This window comes from Mastomys coucha, chromosome X, assembly GCF_008632895.1.
Source record: "Mastomys coucha isolate ucsf_1 chromosome X, UCSF_Mcou_1, whole genome shotgun sequence".
NCBI lineage: Eukaryota > Metazoa > Chordata > Mammalia > Rodentia > Muridae > Mastomys > Mastomys coucha.
This window is the reverse complement of record NC_045030.1, coordinates 90,143,625-90,165,714: the sequence shown is the minus strand read 5'-3', so window position 1 is coordinate 90,165,714 and position 22,090 is coordinate 90,143,625. Positions and strand designations below refer to the sequence as shown.

The following is a 22,090-nucleotide window of genomic DNA, read 5'->3' as shown; positions in this document are numbered from 1 at the left end:
ATTACATTTATAACTATTTTGTATCTTATATAAGTAATCTATTAATGTGTTTTAATGTTTATACTAAAACCAGTATTAATATGTTTTAATGTTGACATTAAAACCATCTAAATTCCTCAAATCATACTTTATTTCTAAAGTTTGTCAATTAGCATTTCAAAATAATGTTAGCTGATAGTATAGAAAAAAACTCAGTCCAGAATTTAATAGTGCTTTTACCAGGTTTAAACATAATACTGTGGTCATCTTTGATTTCTTTCTTCAGAGACTTGAAGTTTTTTCTATATAGATATGTCACTTGCTTAGTTCGAGTCATACAAAGATATTTTATATTATTTGTGTCTATTGTGATGTGTGATTTACCTAATTTCTTTCTCTGTCCATTTATACTTTGAGATTTGGAAGCCTACTGATTTGTTTGAGTTAATTTTATATCCAGCCATCAGCAGAAACCAAACCCAGATAATCTTGCTGATCCAATGAAGAGCTTGCTAACAGGAGCCTGGTATAGCTGTCCCCTGATAGGATTTGCCAGAGCCTGATCAATACAGATGTGGATGCAGGCATCCAAACATTGCACTGAGCATGGGGTAGTCAATAGAGGAATTAGAGAAAGGACTGAAGGAGCTGAAGGGTATTGAAACCCCATAGGAGGAACTACAATATCAACCAACCAGACTCACAAAAGCCCCCAGGGACTAAACCACCAACCACAGAGTACATACAGTGGGGAGGCATGGCTCCATCTGCAGATGAAGCAGAGGATGGCCTTATCTGGCATCAATGAGAGAGGAGCTCCCCTCCCACTTGGTCCTGTGGAGGCTCTATGACCTAGCATAGGGGAATGCTAGGGAACTGAGAGGGCGGAGTGTTTGGGTGGGTAGGGGAGCACCATCATTGAGGATGGGAGTTAGGGGAGGGGAAAGGGGGTTTGTGGAGAGGAAACTGGGAAGGAGGATAACATTTGAAATGTAAATAAATAAAATAACCAATACAAATATGGAAAAATTAAAAGAAACCAATTTAAATTTAAAAAGGCTGACAAGGTCTCATTACTAACTATGTGAGGGAAACAGGCATAAATTGGGATTTAGAGACATGCCATCTATAACTTTGATTGATACTTATATCTTTGTTGATATTTGTGATCCACAGTGTTCATACTTAAGATGTATATAATTAGTAGCTGTTTGATGTTATATGAATATTCTTGAAAAGTTTCTATAATAGACTTGAAGATTACCATGTATATATATATATAAAATTTAGATATTATATTTAGAGTATTTTCAGTTCAGAAAAGATTATTATTTTATATTTTTAATTAATTATTTTATTCATTTACATGCCAAATGTTGCTCCAATCCCATTCCCACCTCCCAGAGTTCTTCATCCTATCAGTCCCCTTCTCCTCTGAAAGGGTACTTGCCTCCCACTCTGGGAGCAACCCACTTCCATGGAGCAACACATGTCTACAGGATTAGACATATCCTCTACCACTGGGGGCTGGAGAAATGGCTCAACAGCTAAAAGCACTGACTGCTTTTCCAGATGTACAACCACATGGTGGTTCACAACCATCTGTAATGGGATCAGATGTGCTCTTCTGGTGTGTTCAAAGAGAGCGACAGTATACTCACATACATTAAATAAGATTATTAGGGCTTTTTGGTTTTGAGGTTTTGGATTTGGGGTTTTTTGTTTTGTTTAAGTAACTGCAAAATCAGAGGGAGAACACCAGAGTGGGACAAATAATGGCCACCCATTCCCACAGAACAATGTGAGTATCTACATCTTTCCTTATCAAAGTGGATCTCACTCTGCTACAGCATTTAAGGGCAGGGTACCATCTTCCCTACATCTTAGTGCTTTTAGTTGGTAACCAGTATACTGAGGCACAATTCATCCACTTAGTGTCTTGGTGATGAGAATTCAGGCAGAATAAGAGATTGAAGTTTGGCACTAATAGCAGCAGCAATGGTGGATGTCTAAAAATGAACACTGAGCATAAACAACCCAACTGTCCAGAGGTAGTTTGTGAACAGATGGAAAAATGAAATCACAACCTTGAAGAGCAGTGAGAAATAGCAGAAGAGTAGGCAAAACTAGCTACTTATTAGTATCCCAACCTAAGGAAGAGAAATAGCCCAGAGAAGAATCAGAGAAGGTGAGTTTGCACATCATCTGTGTTAGGTAGAAGGCACAGAATAAGACCCCATCAAGGAAATACTTGGTAACATCCATCTGTCACTGCATCAGGTCCTAGATGAGGGCATAATGGACAGGGCCAACATCTGCCTTAATTCCTGTAGCCCAAGGGACTTGCCCAATCTAATATAGGATCTAGGTAAAGTAGAGCAGAAGTAGCTGAGAAATTCACCCGGTGACAGTTTGGTGGGGGCCACCCTGGTATTTAAGCGTCCCATGAACTGACTATACATTCTGCTGCAAGGCCAGCCAAGAGGGCTTATCAGAATAAGATCAGGTTGTTGCCCATGAAGGCCAGGGAATGCTCCCAGAAACGTATACAGGGAATCTAGGAACGACAAAGCAGAAGGAACCCAAAAAGTAAAACACCCAGAGAGCAATGCATCTAAGGGAGGTGTGCAGCAGGACAGGCTGCAGCTAAGTGAAAAATTACCCTCTTCAGGAAAGGGCTCTTATGGTGGGGAAAAGGGCAAAGGGAGTAACCCAAAATCTACTGAGTTGGGCATTTTAGAGCATAAAGTTGATTTAATGGTATACAGTGGGGGTAGGAGTGGCCTGAGAGAAGGAGTTACTCTGCTCCTTGAAGCAGGGGTGTGGCTGGCATAGGAGATTCAAGTGGGGAGGGGGAGGAGAGAGAGGGACAAGGAAGGGAATACTGAGAGAGACAGCTGAAATTAAGGGGCATTTGAGAGGTAGTATGGAGACATAAACAGTAGAAGCTACACTGAATGTATACACATTATATAGTAGATCTAAATAAAAAGCCAAATAATGGGGGATACAGAGCCCCAACTGGACATCTCTTGTCACAAATTGAAGATTCCAAAACTAGGACTGGGCTATATTTAAATGAGTTGTTGGGCAAACTACTCAGGCTGTTGTCAAGAATAAGCTGATCTCTGCAACCTGGCAGAAAGGCCACATTGCTGAAAACAAAACCCATACAACATATTAAACAAGGAAAAGTAAAGCTGGTGCCTACACATAGTCTTTACCACAAAGTCCTAGGTCCTATCATCTTTGATACATGAAGGTACTCAAAAAAATTACAAAAGGAGTAACATAAACACAACTATCTTAATCAGTGTTCTTTTGCTGTGAAAAGATATGACCACAGGAACTCTGATAAAGGAAAATAATTAATTGTGGCTTCCTTACAGTTTCAGAGATTTTATACAGTAACAGTATGGGTAGGAAGCTTGGTGGGATACATGGCAGCACACAGGCAGACATGCTACTGGAAAAGGATTTGAGAATTCTTTTTTTTTTTTTTTGATATTTTCTTTATTTTTATGTCATATGATATTTCCTTTCCTGGTTTCCCCTCTGAAAAAAGAAAAAGAAAAAAAACTGTTCCCTCTCCCCTCCCCCTGCTCAACACCCCACCCTGTCCTGCTTACTGTCCCTGGCATTCCCCTACACGGGGGCATAGAACCTTCACAGGGCCAAGGGCCTCTCCTCCCACTGATAACCAATTAGGCCATTATCTGCTATATATATATAGATATGCTGCTGGAGCCATGAGTCACACCACTTGTACTCTTTGGTTGGTGTTTGAGTTCCTGAAGCTCTGGGGGTACTAGTTAGTTCATATTGATGTTCCTCCTAAGGGGCTACAAACACCATCAGCTCCTTGGGTCCTTTCTCTACCTCCTGTGCTCAATCCAATGGATGGCCTCTACTTCTGTATTCATCAGGCACTGAGCTACATCAGGCTCTTGTTAGCCAGCACTTGCTGGCATCCACAATAGTGTCTGTGTTTGGTGATTGAATATGGGAAGGATTCCAGGTGGAACAGTCTCTGGATTATCCTTAGGAAGATAAAAGGCCACTGGGCCTGACTTGGGTTTTTGAAATCTCAAAGCCCACCCCCAGTGACGTACTTTATCAGCATAATGTTACTTTACACTGTGTAAAGATTATCCTTGTAATATTCAAATTTTGATTCCTCTGTCCCAATATCTGGTTGCAATCCAAATATGGCATTAAAATGCTTATGCTAAGAATTTCCTGTCTCAAAGTTATATAAACTTTGTTCCCTATTTATTCTCTTATTTGTCAATAAAATTTGTTCAGCCAATTGCTGAGCAATGGAGAAAAATAGGGCTTGATTCCTGTTTCCAGCCAGGGTACAGGGAGAATAGAGAAGAGTGGACCCATCTGTCATGAAGAGAGGGTTCAGGTGACACTATGTGGACACACCTGGAGCTGAGAGAGCCAGATCAATACTAAAAGAAAAGTATCTCAGGGATTTTGTCTGGGAGGTAGCGATATTAGATTAGAGGGTTACAATAGATTAATAATAACTGCTCAGATATTGCTAGTTGGAATAAAGAAAAACTGTCACTTCTAAAATTGCATAAACACTCTTCTTCCAAAAAGACCCCACCCATTTCAACAAGACCACATCTTATAGAGATATTCTCTGGTGACAAAGTATTCAAATCTATGAACCTATGGGGGTTATTCTTACTCAAATGACCATAGCAATCCATCCATAAACCCTTTGATCTATAATGCTGTCCTGTCTGCAAGATATGACAATGCAAGAGTGCTACAAAGTTTTTGGGAGCAATCAATCAACTTTTGACTTGACTTAAGTCTTACTCTACACTATGAAACCCATACTAAATATTGTCTGGGTAGTCAAGAATCCGAGACGAGATAGCCCAGGGACCTAGGGTAAAGCCAAATACTGCAATTCTTACAATTCTAAAACCAAACAACAACAACAAAAAATATAGCAATAAAATGTCTCCTAATGGTGTTCTGCTATACTCAGGTGGATACCTTGATCAGCCATCATTAGAGAAACTTCCTCCTGCATTAGGTTGGAACAAATTTAGAAATGCCCAGCCAGATGTTACTCAGAGAATGATAGACATTGAAACACTCAGTCCTAAATGGGATGCCTCAATGATATCCATCCCCTCAGCGCTTAGAGAACCCCAACGAAGAGGATGCAGAAAGTCTGGAAGAGCCAATGGAGATGGAGAACACTAAAAAGATAGGACCCTCTAAATCAGCATGGTTAAAGCTCACAGACAGAGAGAGCATGCATAGGGCATGCATGAGTCTGCTTGTATATATGATGGCTTCCAATTTGGTGTTTCTATAGGATTTCAGAACGTGTGACTGAGTAGATCTCTGATTCTGATGCCTTCTCTTGGGCTCTTTTCTTTCTGTATTTCTTCTCAAACCATAACATATGTCAATTTTATTATTATGCCTTAGCAGCCTGTTTGCTTGAGAGGATGTGGAGACAAACTGGAAGAATTTGAGGGAGGGAAATCCTTAATCATGATATACTATATGAGAAATAATCTATTTTTAGTAAAAGGGATAAAAGAAAGAAATACGTGTAATTTTGTTATGGGCCATTATCCTTCATTTTAATACCTTCAACACCAATCTTCTACTTATGCTTTTATTATATTATGGATATTTCTACTTTTCACTCCATTCAACTATATGACATATGTCTGCTCAATATTTTAATGGGTATGATACTTAATATCTATTTTTTTGCAAAGTTTCCCTAATAGAATATTTGTAAATGGGTTACACTGTCAACAGATTTTTGCTATTTTATTCTTTTAAAAATGAATATTAGGTCTCTTTCTGACTTAGAATGTCTCTTTTATATTAATAATGAAATAAAATTACACTGAAATTTTTATTTTGCATAAATATATGCAGTAACATTTGTCATCCTGGCCTTTTCTATGCTAATTACATTTTCAAATAAGGCCAAGTGCACTCCAATACTTAAATTGATTACCCTGTATTATATATAGATTTTAACTTAGTTTTAAAATTATATAGTATTACTATATTTATGTTGAATTGATCAGTTCTATCTAAATTTTCATTGACTACTTTAATCATTTTGTTCTATATATTCATTCATATTTTATTTTTAAATCAAATGTCTTCTGTTTTAATTAATTTTTTTCTATTTCATCTTGGCATATTATACCTAAGTCATTTGTCATTTTGCAGGATTTAATACCATTCTCTAAAGCAATTATTGTCTAAGAACATTTAAAATGTTCTTTTTACATATAACCACTGATTCACATAAAATTGCAGCTAGTAATGTATGTATCTCTTACCTACTTTCTGCTGAGGGATATAATGAATACAATTATAATACAATTTAAAACTGGAAATAGTATTGTTGTAATCATGTGTATATGTAATTTAAGTTATTTTTCATTTTCATAGATTTGTATAATTCCTATCTCTATCAAGATATAGAACAACTCCATTACCACAAAGATCTTCCTTATGCTGCTTATGTCTTGCTTATGACAACATAGTCCCAATCTTCACTCCTAAATCATTGAAAGCATTGATGTACCTGTTATGCTTACCTAGACGTTTTTCTTTCTGGCAGTGATATATAAATGTACTCAAGCAGCAAGGCTCTTTTAGATTCACATTTTTTACTATTTATGATGAGCCTGTGTTATGCCACAGACATTTCCTGGGAAAATGCAAAGCACACACACACACACACACACACACACACACACACACACAAGTCTATTCACCCCAGATATGAAACCCACAGCAAACCAAAGTATGGATACCACTAATGTCCAACTTGGTCAATGTAGTTATTTTGGTTACTTACAGAAATGTAAATGAGGGATTACTTACAGGAGCAGAAATGACTCAAAGGCGGCCACATCACCCAAAGCCCAGCAAAGTGTGAGTCATACCTCACAAAAAAACTGGGAACCTAAAACACGCTGCATAGCCTTCTGGAAACTCAACTGGTTGGAGAACGTCATTTCTAGGAGCCTCAGTTTTCCTAAGCCTCTGCCAGGAAGCTCAAGATGATCTCTGCTTCATTCAAGATGCTTGTTTTGTTTGAGACCCTTCTTGTTATATTGGATTCTCTTGAGAGTAACTCTCAGCAGACTCAACTGTTTTCTTCTGGGAAGAAAGAGACTCAATGAATCTCATCAGTTTCAGGGACTTCCTGAATCTATTTTGAGTTGTTTACCTTTTATTTAAAGGAGCTACCCTGCAGAATGATATGTTTCCATCTAGGAGAAAATTGATATGCAACACCTTACAGTCTATCCAATTTTTTGTACATAAAATATTTATTCCTTTTTAGTAAAATATTTGACACACATAGTATGTATAAATTTTTGCAGCATACAAAGTGATATTTTAAAATAGCCATGAAATAGCAAATCCATCCCTCAATACTTACCACTTTTTTGTATTGAATATTTTCCAGGGACTTACTACAGATTTATACTATATTTGTTTATTTGTTTATTTGTTTATTTATTTATTTAACAACTCAACTTCAGTTTTTCTCCTCCCAATTACCTACTCCCCCCATTCACTCCCCCACTGTTCATCTTCAGAAAATGGCAGGCCTCCCATGGATATTAACTAGCCCTAGCATATCAAGTTGCAGTAAGACTAGGTGTTTCCTCTCCTGTTAAGGCTAGACAAGGCAACCTAGTAGGAGAAAAGGATCCCAAAGGCAGGTAAAAGAGTCAGAGACAGGTCCTATTTCCACATTAAGACCATACTACACGACTGTAACATATGTACAGAGGGCCTAGGTCAATAACATGCAGGCTCCCTTGTTTGTAGTTCAGTCCCACTGACAAAGGCTAGTTTGTTCTGTGGTTTCCTTGACCCCTCTGTATTCTAAAATCCTTCCTTCCCCTCTTCTGTAGAATTCTTCAAGCTCTGTCTAATGTTTGGCTGTGGGCCTCTGCATGTTTCTAGTGCTGCTAGGTGAAGCCTCTCTGATAACAGTTACACTAGACTCCTCTCTACAAGTATATCAAAATATAATTAACAGTGTCAGGGGTGAGCTCCCCCTCATGGAATGGGAATTGGTCTCAAGCTGGACCATCCCATTCCATGGGAATGGTTGGCCATCCTCTTAATTTCTATCCCATCTTTACCCCAGCACAACTTGGAGGAAAAACAAATCATAGATCAAATTTTTGTCTAGGTTGATGTCTGAACCTTTCTATTGAAAGTTTATAGGAGATGGCCAGGAAAACATCATACCGAGTGATATAACCCAGATCCCAAAAGACAAACATGGTATGCCCTTACTTAGACATCATAGATGGATGAGCATAGAGGATGGGAGTGGGGTGGGAATGAGAACAGGAGGCATCAGGTGGGAGAGAATGGAGGGAGAGAGTACTAGGAAAGACAACTGGAATAGGGGGTATCTCTGGGACAAGGTTTATACGGGATGTGGAAATAAACAAGTGGGACAGAGAGCAAAGTATCATAGGCTTCCGTGACTCCTCAAAGAGTGCTGACCTGTCCTAGATGGTTTATGATCTGAGATGACTCCTGCCACACTGGTGAGACAACACAAAGGACCATAGGTCAGTGTGGTAGTGGCTGCTTCCCCTGTCTTCAGGGAAATCTCCCTCAGTGATCTGCCTCTCCCCTATAGGCATATGGAGAAGACAAGTCAGATTCAACTAAACAACACATGTGCTCCAAACTTGCCCTTGAATATAAACATACCCTCATTGGCTGAAAATCTGTTGATAAGCTTATGTTCTCAACAATACAGTTAAATCTACACTCCAATGCTGATATCTGGAGTCCAAATCCCCGGAATCTTTATGTGTTCTGCCTCTACCCAAACCCCCACCCATTCCTGGTTCCTGTTCCCATAAAGCAAGGGCAATGGAAACTTCCAGGATCTATGAGGGTGAACCTAGCTAAGACTCCTAGCAATGAGGGAAGTGAAGCCTCAATTGATCATCTTATGTAACATTCTTACTATACTTGGCAAAACATATCTTTATATCACCTCCATATTTGCTGATAGGACTCTGTTATCTTAAACTATTCTGTTTTGTGCATTATAAAACTTTCTTCCTTTTTTCTACATATATGTGTGTGGTATAAGTGTATATTTGCTTGTGTTTGCATATGTATGCATGTGTAATGGAGGTCCAAAGTTGAAGGCTTGTGCCTCTTCATTCTATATTTATTTATGGAGGCAGCACTTCAGCTGAACCCAGAATTTGCTGATTCTATATAGTTTAATTAATCACCTTTCACTCCCTGTGTGGATCCTCTTTCTCCACTTCCAGAGTGCTATGGTCACAGGAAAATGCCATACTTACCGAGCATTTTAAAGGGATCTGGATATTCAAACTCCAGCCTTAACATTTATCGTTGAAAGTGGTTTATCTACTGAGTCATGTTCCTACCCCACAAATACATTATTGGTATGTAGTTAGTGAGCATGTTGCCATAGTGCTAGGGCTAACATTGTTTTTTGAATTTTATTTATGTAATCTTTTATGGCAGTTGCTTAAAATTTTGATCAATCCAAACTTCTTTTTTTTCCCTTTCTCATCATACTTCTTGTATGAAAACTAAGAACTCTTTAAAAATCAAGTCTTAGGTTCTGAAGATACAAATATAACTTATAAATACTTAATGATTTCACATTTTATGTTTACTTTTCTATATACTTTGAACTAAATTATATGAGATGTTGAATTTCATTCTCATTTTACTTTATTTTTCCCCACACACAACTGATTGTTTCCACAACATTTAATGAATATGATATTTTTCCTCCAGCTAATTGCTTATGCAAAATTTTCAAAGTTAATTAAGCATATTTGAGTGTTATTATTTATGGATTGATTTATCTAGGATTCTGTCTAAGAATAGCACAGGTTTCAATACTACAAATATATATTGTTTTGAAACAGTGTAGATCTCCCATTTTTTTCTTCTTAAAGTATAGTTAGACTTTGTCTAGTTACTTTTGTTTTCTATGCAAATTTAGAATGATTTTATGTACCCCATTAAAGTTTTTAAACTTCAGGGATGGTTCATTTTGCAGTATATGGCTATTAACATACAGTACCACAACTAATCAACATGCAACAAATAAGAGACTATAGAGTGCTTAGCCCTAAATGAGATATCTATATAAATACTACTTGATGTTCAACATACAGAATCATTATGGAAACAAGAACAGAAAGATTGTAAGAGCTGGACTCATTCTGTGACTACAAGAAAACAAACAAAACAATACTTTGGACCATAATAGGGAAGCTACTCTTATAAACTTACAGTGACTGTGACTCCATGCACAAGACTTATATAAACCCCAGTCAGACCAAATTTCATCATGGAATGGAGTGGATTAATGGCCATAAAGTCCCAATCCTAGCCAAGAAGTTTTTGGTAACTGACATGTGATGGAGAGGAAGACTTAGGATTATGTTTATGTTTTGCTCTTCTTTTTTAAGGGTGCAGTTGAAACACACTTTAGTACATGGCCATACTCAACAGTATGCAGCCAGCACCAACTGAACTGGATGGATTTTAAATGCAAAATGAAGACATGAATTTGGGTAGGTATGGAGCAGGGGATGTGGATTTGGGAGTATTGTGTGTATGTGTGGGGGGGGAGGGTAATATGACCAAAGTACAATGTGTGAAACTCTCAAAGAAGAATTAAAAGTATGAAAAAAGAAGTTATTGGTGTAAGTATCTGCATCTGTCTCAGTCAGCTGCTGGTAGAGCCTCGCAGAGGATAGCCATGCTAGGCTTCTGTCTGCAAGCACAACATAGAATTAGTAATAGTAAGTTCAGGGACCCCTGTGGAAGAGTTAGTGAAGAGATCAAATGAGCTGAAAGAGATGGCAACCCAGTAGGAAGAACAAAAGTATAAACTAACATGGATCCTCTGGATGCTTCCAGATACAAAGCCACCAACCAACAAAAATACATGGGCTGGTCCATGCCCCCTCCCTGCCTCCCTGCATATATATAGCAGAGAAATGCCTTGGCTGGCCTCAGTGGGAGAGGGTATGCTTAATTTTGTGGAAACTTGATGTTCCAGGGAAGGAGGATGCTGGGGTAGGTGAGGTGGGGGGAGGTGTGTGAGTACCCTCTCAGAAGCAATGTAGAGATGGATGGGGTGAGGAACTCTGGGAGGGGGAACTGGAAGTAGGCCACATTTGGATAATTTAATGATAATTTTAAAATTTCAGATACAATAAAAATGTTCTTGGTGATATTTGCAAAGGAATTACAATACATTACATAAAATTCTTTTTATGTGGTATTTGTTATATTTACTGCATATTTTAATTATTAACGTTTCAAATGTTATCTCCTTTCCCAGTTTCCCCTCTGCAAACCCCCTATCCCACCCCACCCCACCCCGCTTCAATGAGGGTGCTCCCACAGCCACTCACACACTCCTGTGTCACCACCCTAGCATTCCCCTACACTGGGGCATTGGGCCTTCAAAGAACCAAAGGTATCCCCTGTCATTGAGGCTAGCTAGATAAGGTCATCCTCTGCTACATATGCAGCTGGAGCCATGGGTCTCTCCATGTGTATTCATTAGTTGGTGGTTAAGCCCCTGGGAGTTCTGGGGGTTCTGGATGGTTTATATTGTTGTTCTTCCTATGGAGTTGCAATGCCCTTCAAGTCCTACAGTCCTTCCCCTAACTGTTCCATTGGGGTCTTCATGCTCAGTCCAATGGTTGGCTCCAAGCATATGAATCTATTTTGATCAGGCTCTGGCAGAGCCTCTTAGGAGATGGCTATATCAGGCGCCTCTCAGCAGGCACTTCTTGGCTTCAGCAATACTGTCTGGGTTTGGTGTCTGCATATGGGATGGATCCCCAGGTGGGGTGTTCTCTGGATGGCTTTTCCCTCAGTCTCTGCTCCATACAAAGAATCACCAAAACCAGGAACTAGTGCTTTGGCTTTGAAAAAACTGACAAGGTGGATAAACCCTTAGCCAGACTAATAAGAAGGCATAGAGACAGCATTCAAATTAACAAAATCAGAAATGAAATGGAAGACATAACAGAAACTGAGGGAATTCAAAAAAATGATCAGATCCTACTATAAAGGCCTATATTCAACAAAACTGAAAAATCTGGTTTAAATGGATAATTTTCTCGACTGATACCAGGTACAAAAGTTAAATCAAGTGGGTTGGTGAGATAGCTCAGCAGGTAAGAGCACTGACTGCTCTTCAGAAGGTCCTGAGTTCAAATCCCAGCAATCACATGGTGGCTCACAACCACCCATAATAAGATCTGATGCCCTCTTCCGGTGTGTCTGAAGACAGCTACAGTGTACTTATTTATAAAAACAAATAAATCTTTTTTAAAAAGTTAAATCAAGATCAGATAAATGATCTAAACAGTCCCATATCCCCTAACAAAATAGAAAAAGTCATTAATAGTCTCCCAACTGAAAAAAGCCCAGGACCATATGTCTTCAGTGGAGAGTTTTATCAGACCTTCAATGAATACCTAATACCATTACTCCTCAAACTATTTCACAAAATAGAAACAGAAGGTACACTACCTAATTCATTCTATGAAGCCACAATTATTCAGATAGTTAAACCACACAAGGACCCAACAAAGAAAGAGAAGATCAGACCAATTTCCTTTATGAGTATCAATGCATGAATACTCAATAAAATTCCTGCAAACCAAATCCAGGAATACATTAAAGTGATATTCACCATGATCAAGTAGGCTTCATCTCAGGGATGCAGGGATGGTTCAATATATGGAAATCCATCAATGTAATCCATCCATATATATTTGGATTACAGGGGAAGCATAACAGGGACTTATTTAATGACCAGATCTTTATTGTCTATTGTCTCAGTTTACAAGTTTTGTGTAGAATATCCTGCATTCTATCAATGTCTAAAATAGTTCTAAGCAAAACTGAAGAATCAAGAACTGACTAGCTAACTTTTTATTAATTTGTTTTTGAGGTTATATTATAGTTATACCATTTACCCTTTCCACTTTCCCCTCTAAAGTGTTTAATATACAATTCATTGTCTTCTTCTTAAATTCAAAGTCTCTTTGTATCCAGGGATATGGTAAGTTCATGAGGCTTCAACCTACACAAAGAAATATAAGCAGTAACTGACTGATGAGAGTGGAAGAAAGTATTCCCTAGTGAAGAGCACATAAATTGGTTATCTAAAACCAAATAATTAGAACTGATCATGTAAAATTATAAGGAGGTATTCTTTTACTGACTATATTATATTCTTTATTATCTTTTAAATCCTTATTTGCCACCCTTTGGTGACAATATGAAATAATATGTTCACTTATATCATTATTTTAAAATTCATTTAAATTAAAATGATTTTAATTGAAAATAATTTTTCATTCAATAGATTCTAGTTGCCATTTCTCAACTCTGCAACTTCTCAAATACACTTCCCCAATAATAATAATAATAATAATAATAATAATAATAATAATAATAAATGAGATGAAAATAAAAATAAATAAGTCTTTTTTTTCATACAAAAACAATCAACGTGTATTTATTTAATATACATTGTAAGGGTTCAAGCAGACTTAAAAAACAAACAAAACAAAAATACAACACAGCTTAGAAATCAAGGAGAAAGGAGAGACAGTTTAAGAAAAAAGACAACACAAAAGAGAGGCGGGCAGCTTGCATCAGGGCTCTTGGCTGGAGACCTGCTTTGAATAGGTTTCTTGCAGGTACTTCTTAAATGCTGTGGGGTTTTTCCAGAGCTCTGCAGCATGTGTGTTTAAAGGGCTATCAATGTTGGGTTCTCCTAGCAGGCTCTGGATAGAGAGCAAGATGGTCCTCACATCATACAGTACAGACCACTTATCCTTGAGCATGTCCAGGCAGATGTTGCCCTGGGTGTCCACGTTGGGGTGGTAGCACGGCGTGAGGAACTTCACTGTGGGCGCCTTGTAAGGGTAGCCACTGGGGAACTCTAAGGAGAGTTTATAACTCAGGTCTTTATATACAGTGCCGGCTGCTCCGTGGATGGTCCCTACCCATTTGAACAGGTTGTCCGATTCAGGGAAGGCGGAAATTCCTTTGCCACCAGACATCATGAGGGTCATCAGCTCCTGCTGTAGCCGCTTGCCCACAGGGCCCCAGGCCGCACCCCCACAGGACTCGGCTCCTTTTCGAACAGTGGCAATGCTGGCAGCAGCTGGGTCGCGGTTTTGCGAGGCCATCCCAGAGATGCTGGCACCGAGACAGGAGTGTGGAGACGAAAGGGCAACTGCATAAATAAGTCTTAGTAGTATCTAAAAGGATAAATGAAGAAGAAAGAAGATTTTGTAATATGCCTAGGGAACATGAAAAAATATTTATTAATCAAGTTAAAAATAAAAGCAAATAGTAACATATTTGCTGATAGGTCTATATTTATTTACTCATTTATCACTTTGTATGTTTCTGTGTATGTATGTGTGTGTATGTTTGTGTGAGTGTGATGTAATGAGTGCTGTGCCACTTGAGGTCAGAGGATATTTTGGATTATGTATTTTCTTCCCAATATTATGTGGGTTTCAAATATTATGCTCAGATTGCCAGGATTGTGTAGCAAACACCTATACTCACTGAGCCATCTTGCCATCCCAATAGAATAAATTACATGAAACCTGATAAAAATCAGTTCTCCCTCCTAGTATCACATTTATGCAGATACAATGATATTAATAGAAGTTATCATAGATTAGATTTTTAATAGAAGCACATTAGAGAGTTCTCAGTACTTACACTACTATAAAATGGCCTTATCTTTAAAGGTGGTGAAACTCTAAAAACTGTTATTTAACTACAGTATAATAGATAATTCTTGCATTATTTACACAACAATACGTTAACCATGGCCTCATAATTTCATTACCAAGGGAGGTTTTCCTTTCTGATATTTGCCTGTAGATTTTTTTAAGTGGAATAGGAAAGCTAAAATCAGTGCTTTAAACAAAGAAAAATAATCCTAGAGCCTTTCTGAAGGAAGCAAAATGGTTTTCTGGGCAATTTCTTTCAAAAGAAAAGATTCAATTAGAGGCATCCAAGCTAAGTAGGCTTTAACAACTCAGGGTCCCAAACATGAACTGAGACAGGAAGTTCATGACCCTTTGTCAGTCTAGAGACAGACAGGAAAATGAGATTTCTATCTTGAAACCCAATGTTTGGGTTCATATATATGTAACAAAGGAAGTTTCATTGTAGTTAATTTAGTTGAATCATTAGAATTATTTGATTCATGTAGAAATTAAAGAATGCCTATTTTTATAGTACTGGGGGTTAAACCTAGGGCTTGGTGCATGATACAAAATTACTCTGCGATTTTCTTATATCCTTAGCCCAGAATATCTATTCTTTCTTAGTCTATTTCTATAAGAGTTTGTTGATTATGCTTCTAAAAAGAAAAAGAAAACATTGTATTAATATGTGCAGCCCAGGATTTTTCCCAGGATTCATTTTAAAATGTATATTTGCCTGACAGTTGTTACTTTGTCATATTATCCATTTGTATAGGTTCAATAAGGAGACATCCACTTTTATTAAGATATAACTGACAATATTATAGTCATATACTTACGACATTATATTTTTTTAATTATTCTGATTAAATCAGATAGGCCAATCTTACAAAGATTGCCTTTAGATGTGAATAAAGAATCTACAAAGTCATTTTCTCGCTAATGACTCTAAAGCAGGACTAGGCAGGAGGGCAAAGACCTAAGAAGCAGCAGAGCAGCTGGGACAGGGTCCTTCTTGCCTCCATCTTCACCCAGGAGCTGGGGCTGTTCCAAGGCCCTCTGTGCATGAGTCCTGCCAGGAGAGAGATAGTCTTCTGGGAATAATGAAGCAGACTTACAGACCCACAGGAGGGACAAACTCACCCCAGAGACAGCAAGACCAACTAACACTAGAGAGAATCAGATGGCAAAAGGCAAATGCAAGAACCTTACCACCAGAAACCGAGGCTAAATGGCCTCATCAGAACCCATTTTTCCCACCACAAAGAGACCCCCTGGATACCCCAACACATCATACAAACAAGACTCTGTAATAAAATCATATCTCATGATACTGATAGAGAAATTTAAGAAAGACATAAATAACTCCATCAAAGAAATACAGGAGAACACAAGTAAACAACTAGAAGCCCTTAAAGAGGAAACACAAAAATCCACAGGAACATACAGCCAAATAGGTGAAGGAATTGAACAAAACCATCAGGGATCTAAAAATGGAAGTAGAAACAATGAAGAAATCACAAAGTGAGTTAGAAAACCTAGGAAAGAAGGCAGGAGTTATAGATGCAAATATCACCAACAGAATACAGACATAGAAGAGAGACTCTCAGGAGCAGAAGATACCATAGAAAACATTGAAACTACAGTTAAAGAAAAGTGAAAAATGCAAAAAGCTCTTAAACCAAACATCCAGGAAATCCAGGACACAATGAGAAGACTAAACCTAAGGATAATAGGTATGGAAGATATGGAAGATCCTAACATAAAGGGCCAGTAAATATCTTCAACAAAATCATAGAAGAAAACTTCCCTAAGCTAAAGAAAGAGATGCCTAGGAACATACAAGAAGCCTACAAAACTCAAATTGGTTTGGACCAGAAAAGAAATTCCTCCCATCACAAAATAATCAAAATATCAAATGTACAAAACAAAGAAAGAATATTGTACTGGCTGGTTTTGTGTGTCAACTTGACACAGGCTAGAGTTATCACAGAGAAAGGAGCTTCAGTTGGGGAAGTGCCTCCATGAGATCCATCTGTGGGGCATTTTCTCAGTTAGTGATCAAAGGGGTAGGGCCCCTTGTGGGTGGTGCCATCCCTGAGCTGGAAGTCTTGGGTTCTATAAGAGAGTAGGCTGAGAAAGCCAGGGAAAGCAAGACAGTAAGAAACATCTCTCCATGGCCTCAGGGACAGCTCCTGCTTCCTGACCTGCTTGAGTTCCAGTCCTGACTTCCTCTGGTGATCAACAGCAATATGGAAGTAAGCTCAATAAACCCTTTCCTCCCCAACTTGCTTCTTGGTCATGATGCTTGTGCAGGAATAGAAACCCTTATTAAGACAGATATTAAAAGCAGTAAGGGAAAAAGGTCAAGTAACATATGAAGGCAGACATAACCGAATTACACCAGACTTCTAGCCAGAGACTACACAAGCCAGAAGATCATGGACAGATTTCATATAGACCCTAAGAGAACACAAATGCCAGCCCAAGCTACTATGCCCAGCAAAACTCTCAATTACCATTGATGGAGAAACCAAGGTAATTCATGACAAAAAACAAATTCACACAATACCTTTCCACAAATCAAGCCCTTCAAAGGATCATAAAAGGAAAACTCTAATACAAGGAAGGAAAATAAACCCTAGAAATGGCAAGAAAATACTCTTCTTTTAACAAATTAAAAAGAAAATAGCCACATAAACATAATTCCACCTCTAACAACAAAAATAACAAGAAGCAACAATCACTTTTTCTTAATATCTCTTAATATCAATGGACTCAATTTCCCAATAAAAAGGCATAGACTAACAGACTGGATCCATAAACAGGACCCAACTTTTTGCTGCATATAGGAAACCCACCTCAATAACAAAGACACTACCTCAGAGTAAAAGGCTGGAAAGCAATTTTCCAATCAAATGGTTCCAAGAAAAAAGCTAGAGTAGACATTCTAATATTGAATAAAATTGATTTTCAACCTAAGTTATCAAAAAGATAAGGAAGGACATTTCATTTTTATCAAAGGTAAAGTCGACCAACTCTCAATTCTGAACATCTATGCTCAAAATTCAAGGGCATCCACATTCATAAAAGAAACTTTACTAAAGCTCAAAACACATATTGCATCTCATACAATAATAGTGGAGGCCTTCAACATCCCACTCTCTACAATGGACAGATCATGGAAACACAAACTAAACAGAGACATAGTGAAACTAACAGAAGTTATGAACCAAATGGATTTAGCGTAACTATAGAATATTTTTCCTAAAACAAAAGAATGTACCTTCTTCTCACCACCTCATGGCACCTTCTCTAAAACTGGTCATATAATAGGTCACAAAACATGTCTCAACAGATACAAGAAGTTTGAAACTATCCCATGAATCCTATCAGATTACCACAGTCTAAGGCTGGTTCTCAATAACAACATAAATAATAGAAAGCCCACATACATGTGGAAGCTGAACAACTCTCTGTTCGATGATAACTTGGTTAAGGAAGAAATAAAGAAAGATATTAAAGACTTTTTAGAGTTTAATGAAAATGAAAGAACAACATTCCCAAATTTATGGGACACAATGAAATCATTGTTAAGAGGAAAACTCATAGCTCTGAGTGACCCCCAAAATCAAACTGGAGAGAGCATACACTTGCAGTTTGACATCCCAACTGAAAGATCTAGAACAAGAAGAAAAAAATACACCCAAAAGGAGTAGAAGGCAGGAAATAATCAAACTCAGGTCTGAAATCAACCAAGTAGAAACAAAAAGAACTACACAAAGAAGCAACCAAACAAGGAGCTGGTTCTTTGATAAAGTAAAAAAGATAGATAAACCCTTAGTCAAACTAACCAGAGGACACAGAGACAGTATCCAAATCAACAAAATCAGAAATAAAATGGGAGACATAACAATGGAACCTGAGGAAATCCAAAAAAGTCATCAGATCCTACTACAAAATTCTATACTCAACAAAACTGGAAAATCTGAATGAAATAGACAATTTTCTAGACAGAAAACAGGTACCAAAGTTAAGTCAGGATCAGATAAATGATCTAAATAGTCCCATATCCCCTAACGAAATAGAAACACTCATTAATATTCTCCCAACCAAGAAAAGCCCAGGCCCAGATGGGTTTAGTGCAGAATTCAACAAGACCTTCAAAGAAGACCTAATACCAATACTCCTCAAACTATTCCACAAAATAGACACAGAAGGAACACTTCCTAATTTGTTCTATGTAGCCACAATTACTCTGATACCTAAACCACACAAGGAACCAAAAAAAGAAAACTTCAGATCAATGTCCCTTATGAATATTGATTCAAAAATGCTTAATAATTTTTTTTTTTACAAATTGAATCCAAGAACACATCAAAATAATCATCCATCATGATCAAGTAAGCTTCATCCCAGAGATGCAGGGATGGTTCAATATATGGAAATCCATCAATGTAATTCACTATATAAACAAACCCAAAGAAAAAAACCTACATGATCATTTCATTAGATGCTGAGAAATCATTTGAAAAAAATCCAACACCCCTTCATGATAAAAGTCTTGGAAAGATCAGGAATTCAAGGCCCATACCTAAACATAGTAAAAACAATATACAGCAAACCAGTAGCCAACGTCGAAGTAAATGGAGAAAAACTTGAAGCAATCCTATTAAAATTAGGGACTAGACAAGACTGTCCACTTCTCCCTACCTGTTCAATATAGTACCATAAATCCTAGCCAGAGCAATTAGATAACAAAAAGAGGTCAAAGGGATACAAATTGGAAAGGAAGAAATCAAAGTATAACTATTTGCAGATGATGTGATAGTATACTTAAGTGACCCAAAAAAAAAAAAAAATTTCACCAGAAAACTTGTAAACCTGAAAAACACCTTCAGCAAAGTGGCTGGCTACAAAATTAACACGAACAAATTAGTGGCCTTCCTCTACTCAAAGGATAAACAGGCTGAGAAAGAAATTATGGAAACAACACCCTTCCTAACAGTCACAAATAATATAAAGTATCTTGGTGTGACTCTAACTAAACAAGTGAAAGAACTATATGACAAGTACTTCAAGTCTCTGAAGAAAGAAATCAAAGAAGATCTTAGACCATTGAAGGATCTCACATGCTCATGGATTGTTATGAGTAATATAGTAAAAATGGCCATCTTGCCGAAAGCAGTCTACAGATTCAATGCAATCCCCATCAAAATTCCAAATCAATTCTTCATAGAGTTAGAAAGCAAATTTCCAAATTCATTTGGAATAACAAAAAACACAGGATAGTGAAAACTATTCTCAACAATAAAAGAACTTCTGGTAGAATAACAATCCTTAACCTCAAGCTGTATTACAGAGCAATCACGATAATTGCATGGTATTGGTACAGTGAAAGGCATGTAGATCAATGAAATAGAATTGAAGATCCAGAAATGAACCCACACACCTATGGTAATTTGAAGTTTTACAAAGGAGCTAAAACCATCCAGTAGAAAAAAAGCATTTTCAACAAATGCTGCAGGTTCAAGTGGAGGTTAGTATGTAGAAGAAATCAAATGGATCCATTATTATCTCCATGTACAAAAAAATACAAATGAATCAAGGATCTCAACATAAAATCAGATACACTGAAGCTAATAGAGATGAAAGTGGGGAACAGCCTCAAGCACATGGGTGACAGCAGATGCTAGTGAGGTTGGGAAGAAAGAGGAACACTCCTCCATTGCTGGTGGGGTTACAAGCTTCTACAACCACTCTGGAAATCAGTATGGAGTCTCCTAAGATAATTGGACATAGTACTAGCTGAGGACCCAGCTATACCACTCCTGGGCATATTCCCAAAAGATGCTCTAACATATAAGAAGGACACATTCTCCACTATGTTCATAGTAGCCTTATTTATAATAGCCATAAGCTAGAAAGAACCCAGATGTCCTTCAACAGAGGAAGGGATGCAGAAAATGTGATACATTTACACAGTGGAATACTACATAGCTATTAAAAATAATGAATTCATGAAGTTCTTAAGCCAATAATTGGAACTATAAAATATCATCCTGAGTGAGGTAACCCAATCACAAAAGAACACATATGGTATGCACTCACTGAGAAGTAGATATTAGCTCAGATTTTGGAATACCCATTCATAGATCACATGAAGCTAAAGAAGAAGGAAGACCAAAGCGTGGATACTTCAGTCCTCTTAGAAGGAGTATCAAAATACCCATGGTAGGAAATACAAGGACAAAGTTTGGGGCAGAAACTGAAGGAAAGGCAATCCAATGACTGACCCACCTATTGATCCATCCCATATACAATTACCCAACACAGAACTATTGTGGATGCCAAGTGCTTACTGACAGGAGCCTGATATAGCTGACTCCTGAGAGGTTCTGCCAGTGCCTGACTAATACAGAAGTAGAGGCTCACAGCCATCCATTGGACTGAGCACAGGGTCCTCAATGAAGGAACGAGAGAAAATAAAAAACAAAAACAAAAACAAGGAACTGAGGAATAACAATGTGAACCAACAAGTAACCCCAGAGCTCCCAAGGCCTAAACTACCTACCAAAGAGTATACATGGATGGACCCATGGCTCCAGCCACATATGTAGCAGAGAAGGGCCTTGTGGGACATCAATCAGAGGAGAGGCCCTTGGTCTTATGAAGGCTTGATGCCCCAGTGTAGGGGAATGCCCAGTCAGGGAAACAGAAGCAGGTGGGTTAGTGAGAAGGGAGAGGGGAAATGGGATTGATGGGTTTTTGGAAGGGATATAAATTGCAATGTAAATAAAAAATATCTAATAAAAATAATAATAGAGATAGAAAGAAAGAAAGAATCTACAAAGTCCTCCAAAACCACTGGCTTAGTTTCTACCTTATGATATATGAGCATTACAATGTTCTTGTTTTTAATTTTGTTTTTTAAAGATAAAGAACAAAGCAAAAACAAAGAAACAACAATAAAACCCACTCTAACTGGAAAAAGACTTTTAAAATTTTCATGGATCATTTTCCACCTTCAGAACAATTATATTTCTCTCTATTGGCCCATAAGTAATTATTTAGCTTATATACTTATATTTTCAGCATAAGTATAAGCATATGTATAAGATATGAATATGACATTTTTGAGGATTTTTTTTTCAGTGACAGACATATTTGATTCTCTGAATTTACTTTCCTTCTTGATAGTACCTGTGCCTGGTTACCAACAATGTTTTTGAGTTCCTAACACTTGATTTGTGTGAGCATCATTCATTGGCAATTGAGTTCAAAAGAAGCCC

The 22,090-nt window shown here is 37.7% G+C and overlaps 1 protein-coding gene across 2 annotated transcripts; it reads right to left on the bottom strand.

Moving 5' to 3' along the window:
• Nucleotides 1–13,641: 13,641 nt before the first annotated feature.
• On the bottom strand, nucleotides 13,642–14,258 carry LOC116093504 (ubiquitin-conjugating enzyme E2 C-like). 2 transcript variants are annotated; one of them, XM_031374993.1, is made up of 2 exons: nucleotides 14,106–14,258; nucleotides 13,642–13,928 (listed from the first exon to the last, which is right to left on the bottom strand). In XM_031374993.1, exons 1-2 carry the CDS (start codon nucleotides 14,256–14,258, stop codon nucleotides 13,719–13,721), a joined length of 363 nt encoding a protein of 120 aa, XP_031230853.1. In that variant the 3' UTR covers nucleotides 13,642–13,718. The 2 variants fall into 2 exon arrangements, with proteins under 2 accessions (XP_031230853.1, XP_031230845.1); XM_031374985.1 differs by having other exon boundaries at nucleotides 13,642–14,258.
• Between the last annotated feature and the right edge of the window lie 7,832 nt (nucleotides 14,259–22,090).

Excerpts from the sequence above, each read along its gene's own strand:
- LOC116093504 (XM_031374985.1), bottom strand. The coding sequence starts at position 14,258 with ATGGCCTCGCAAAACCGCGACCCAGCTGCTGCCAGCATTGCCACTGTT.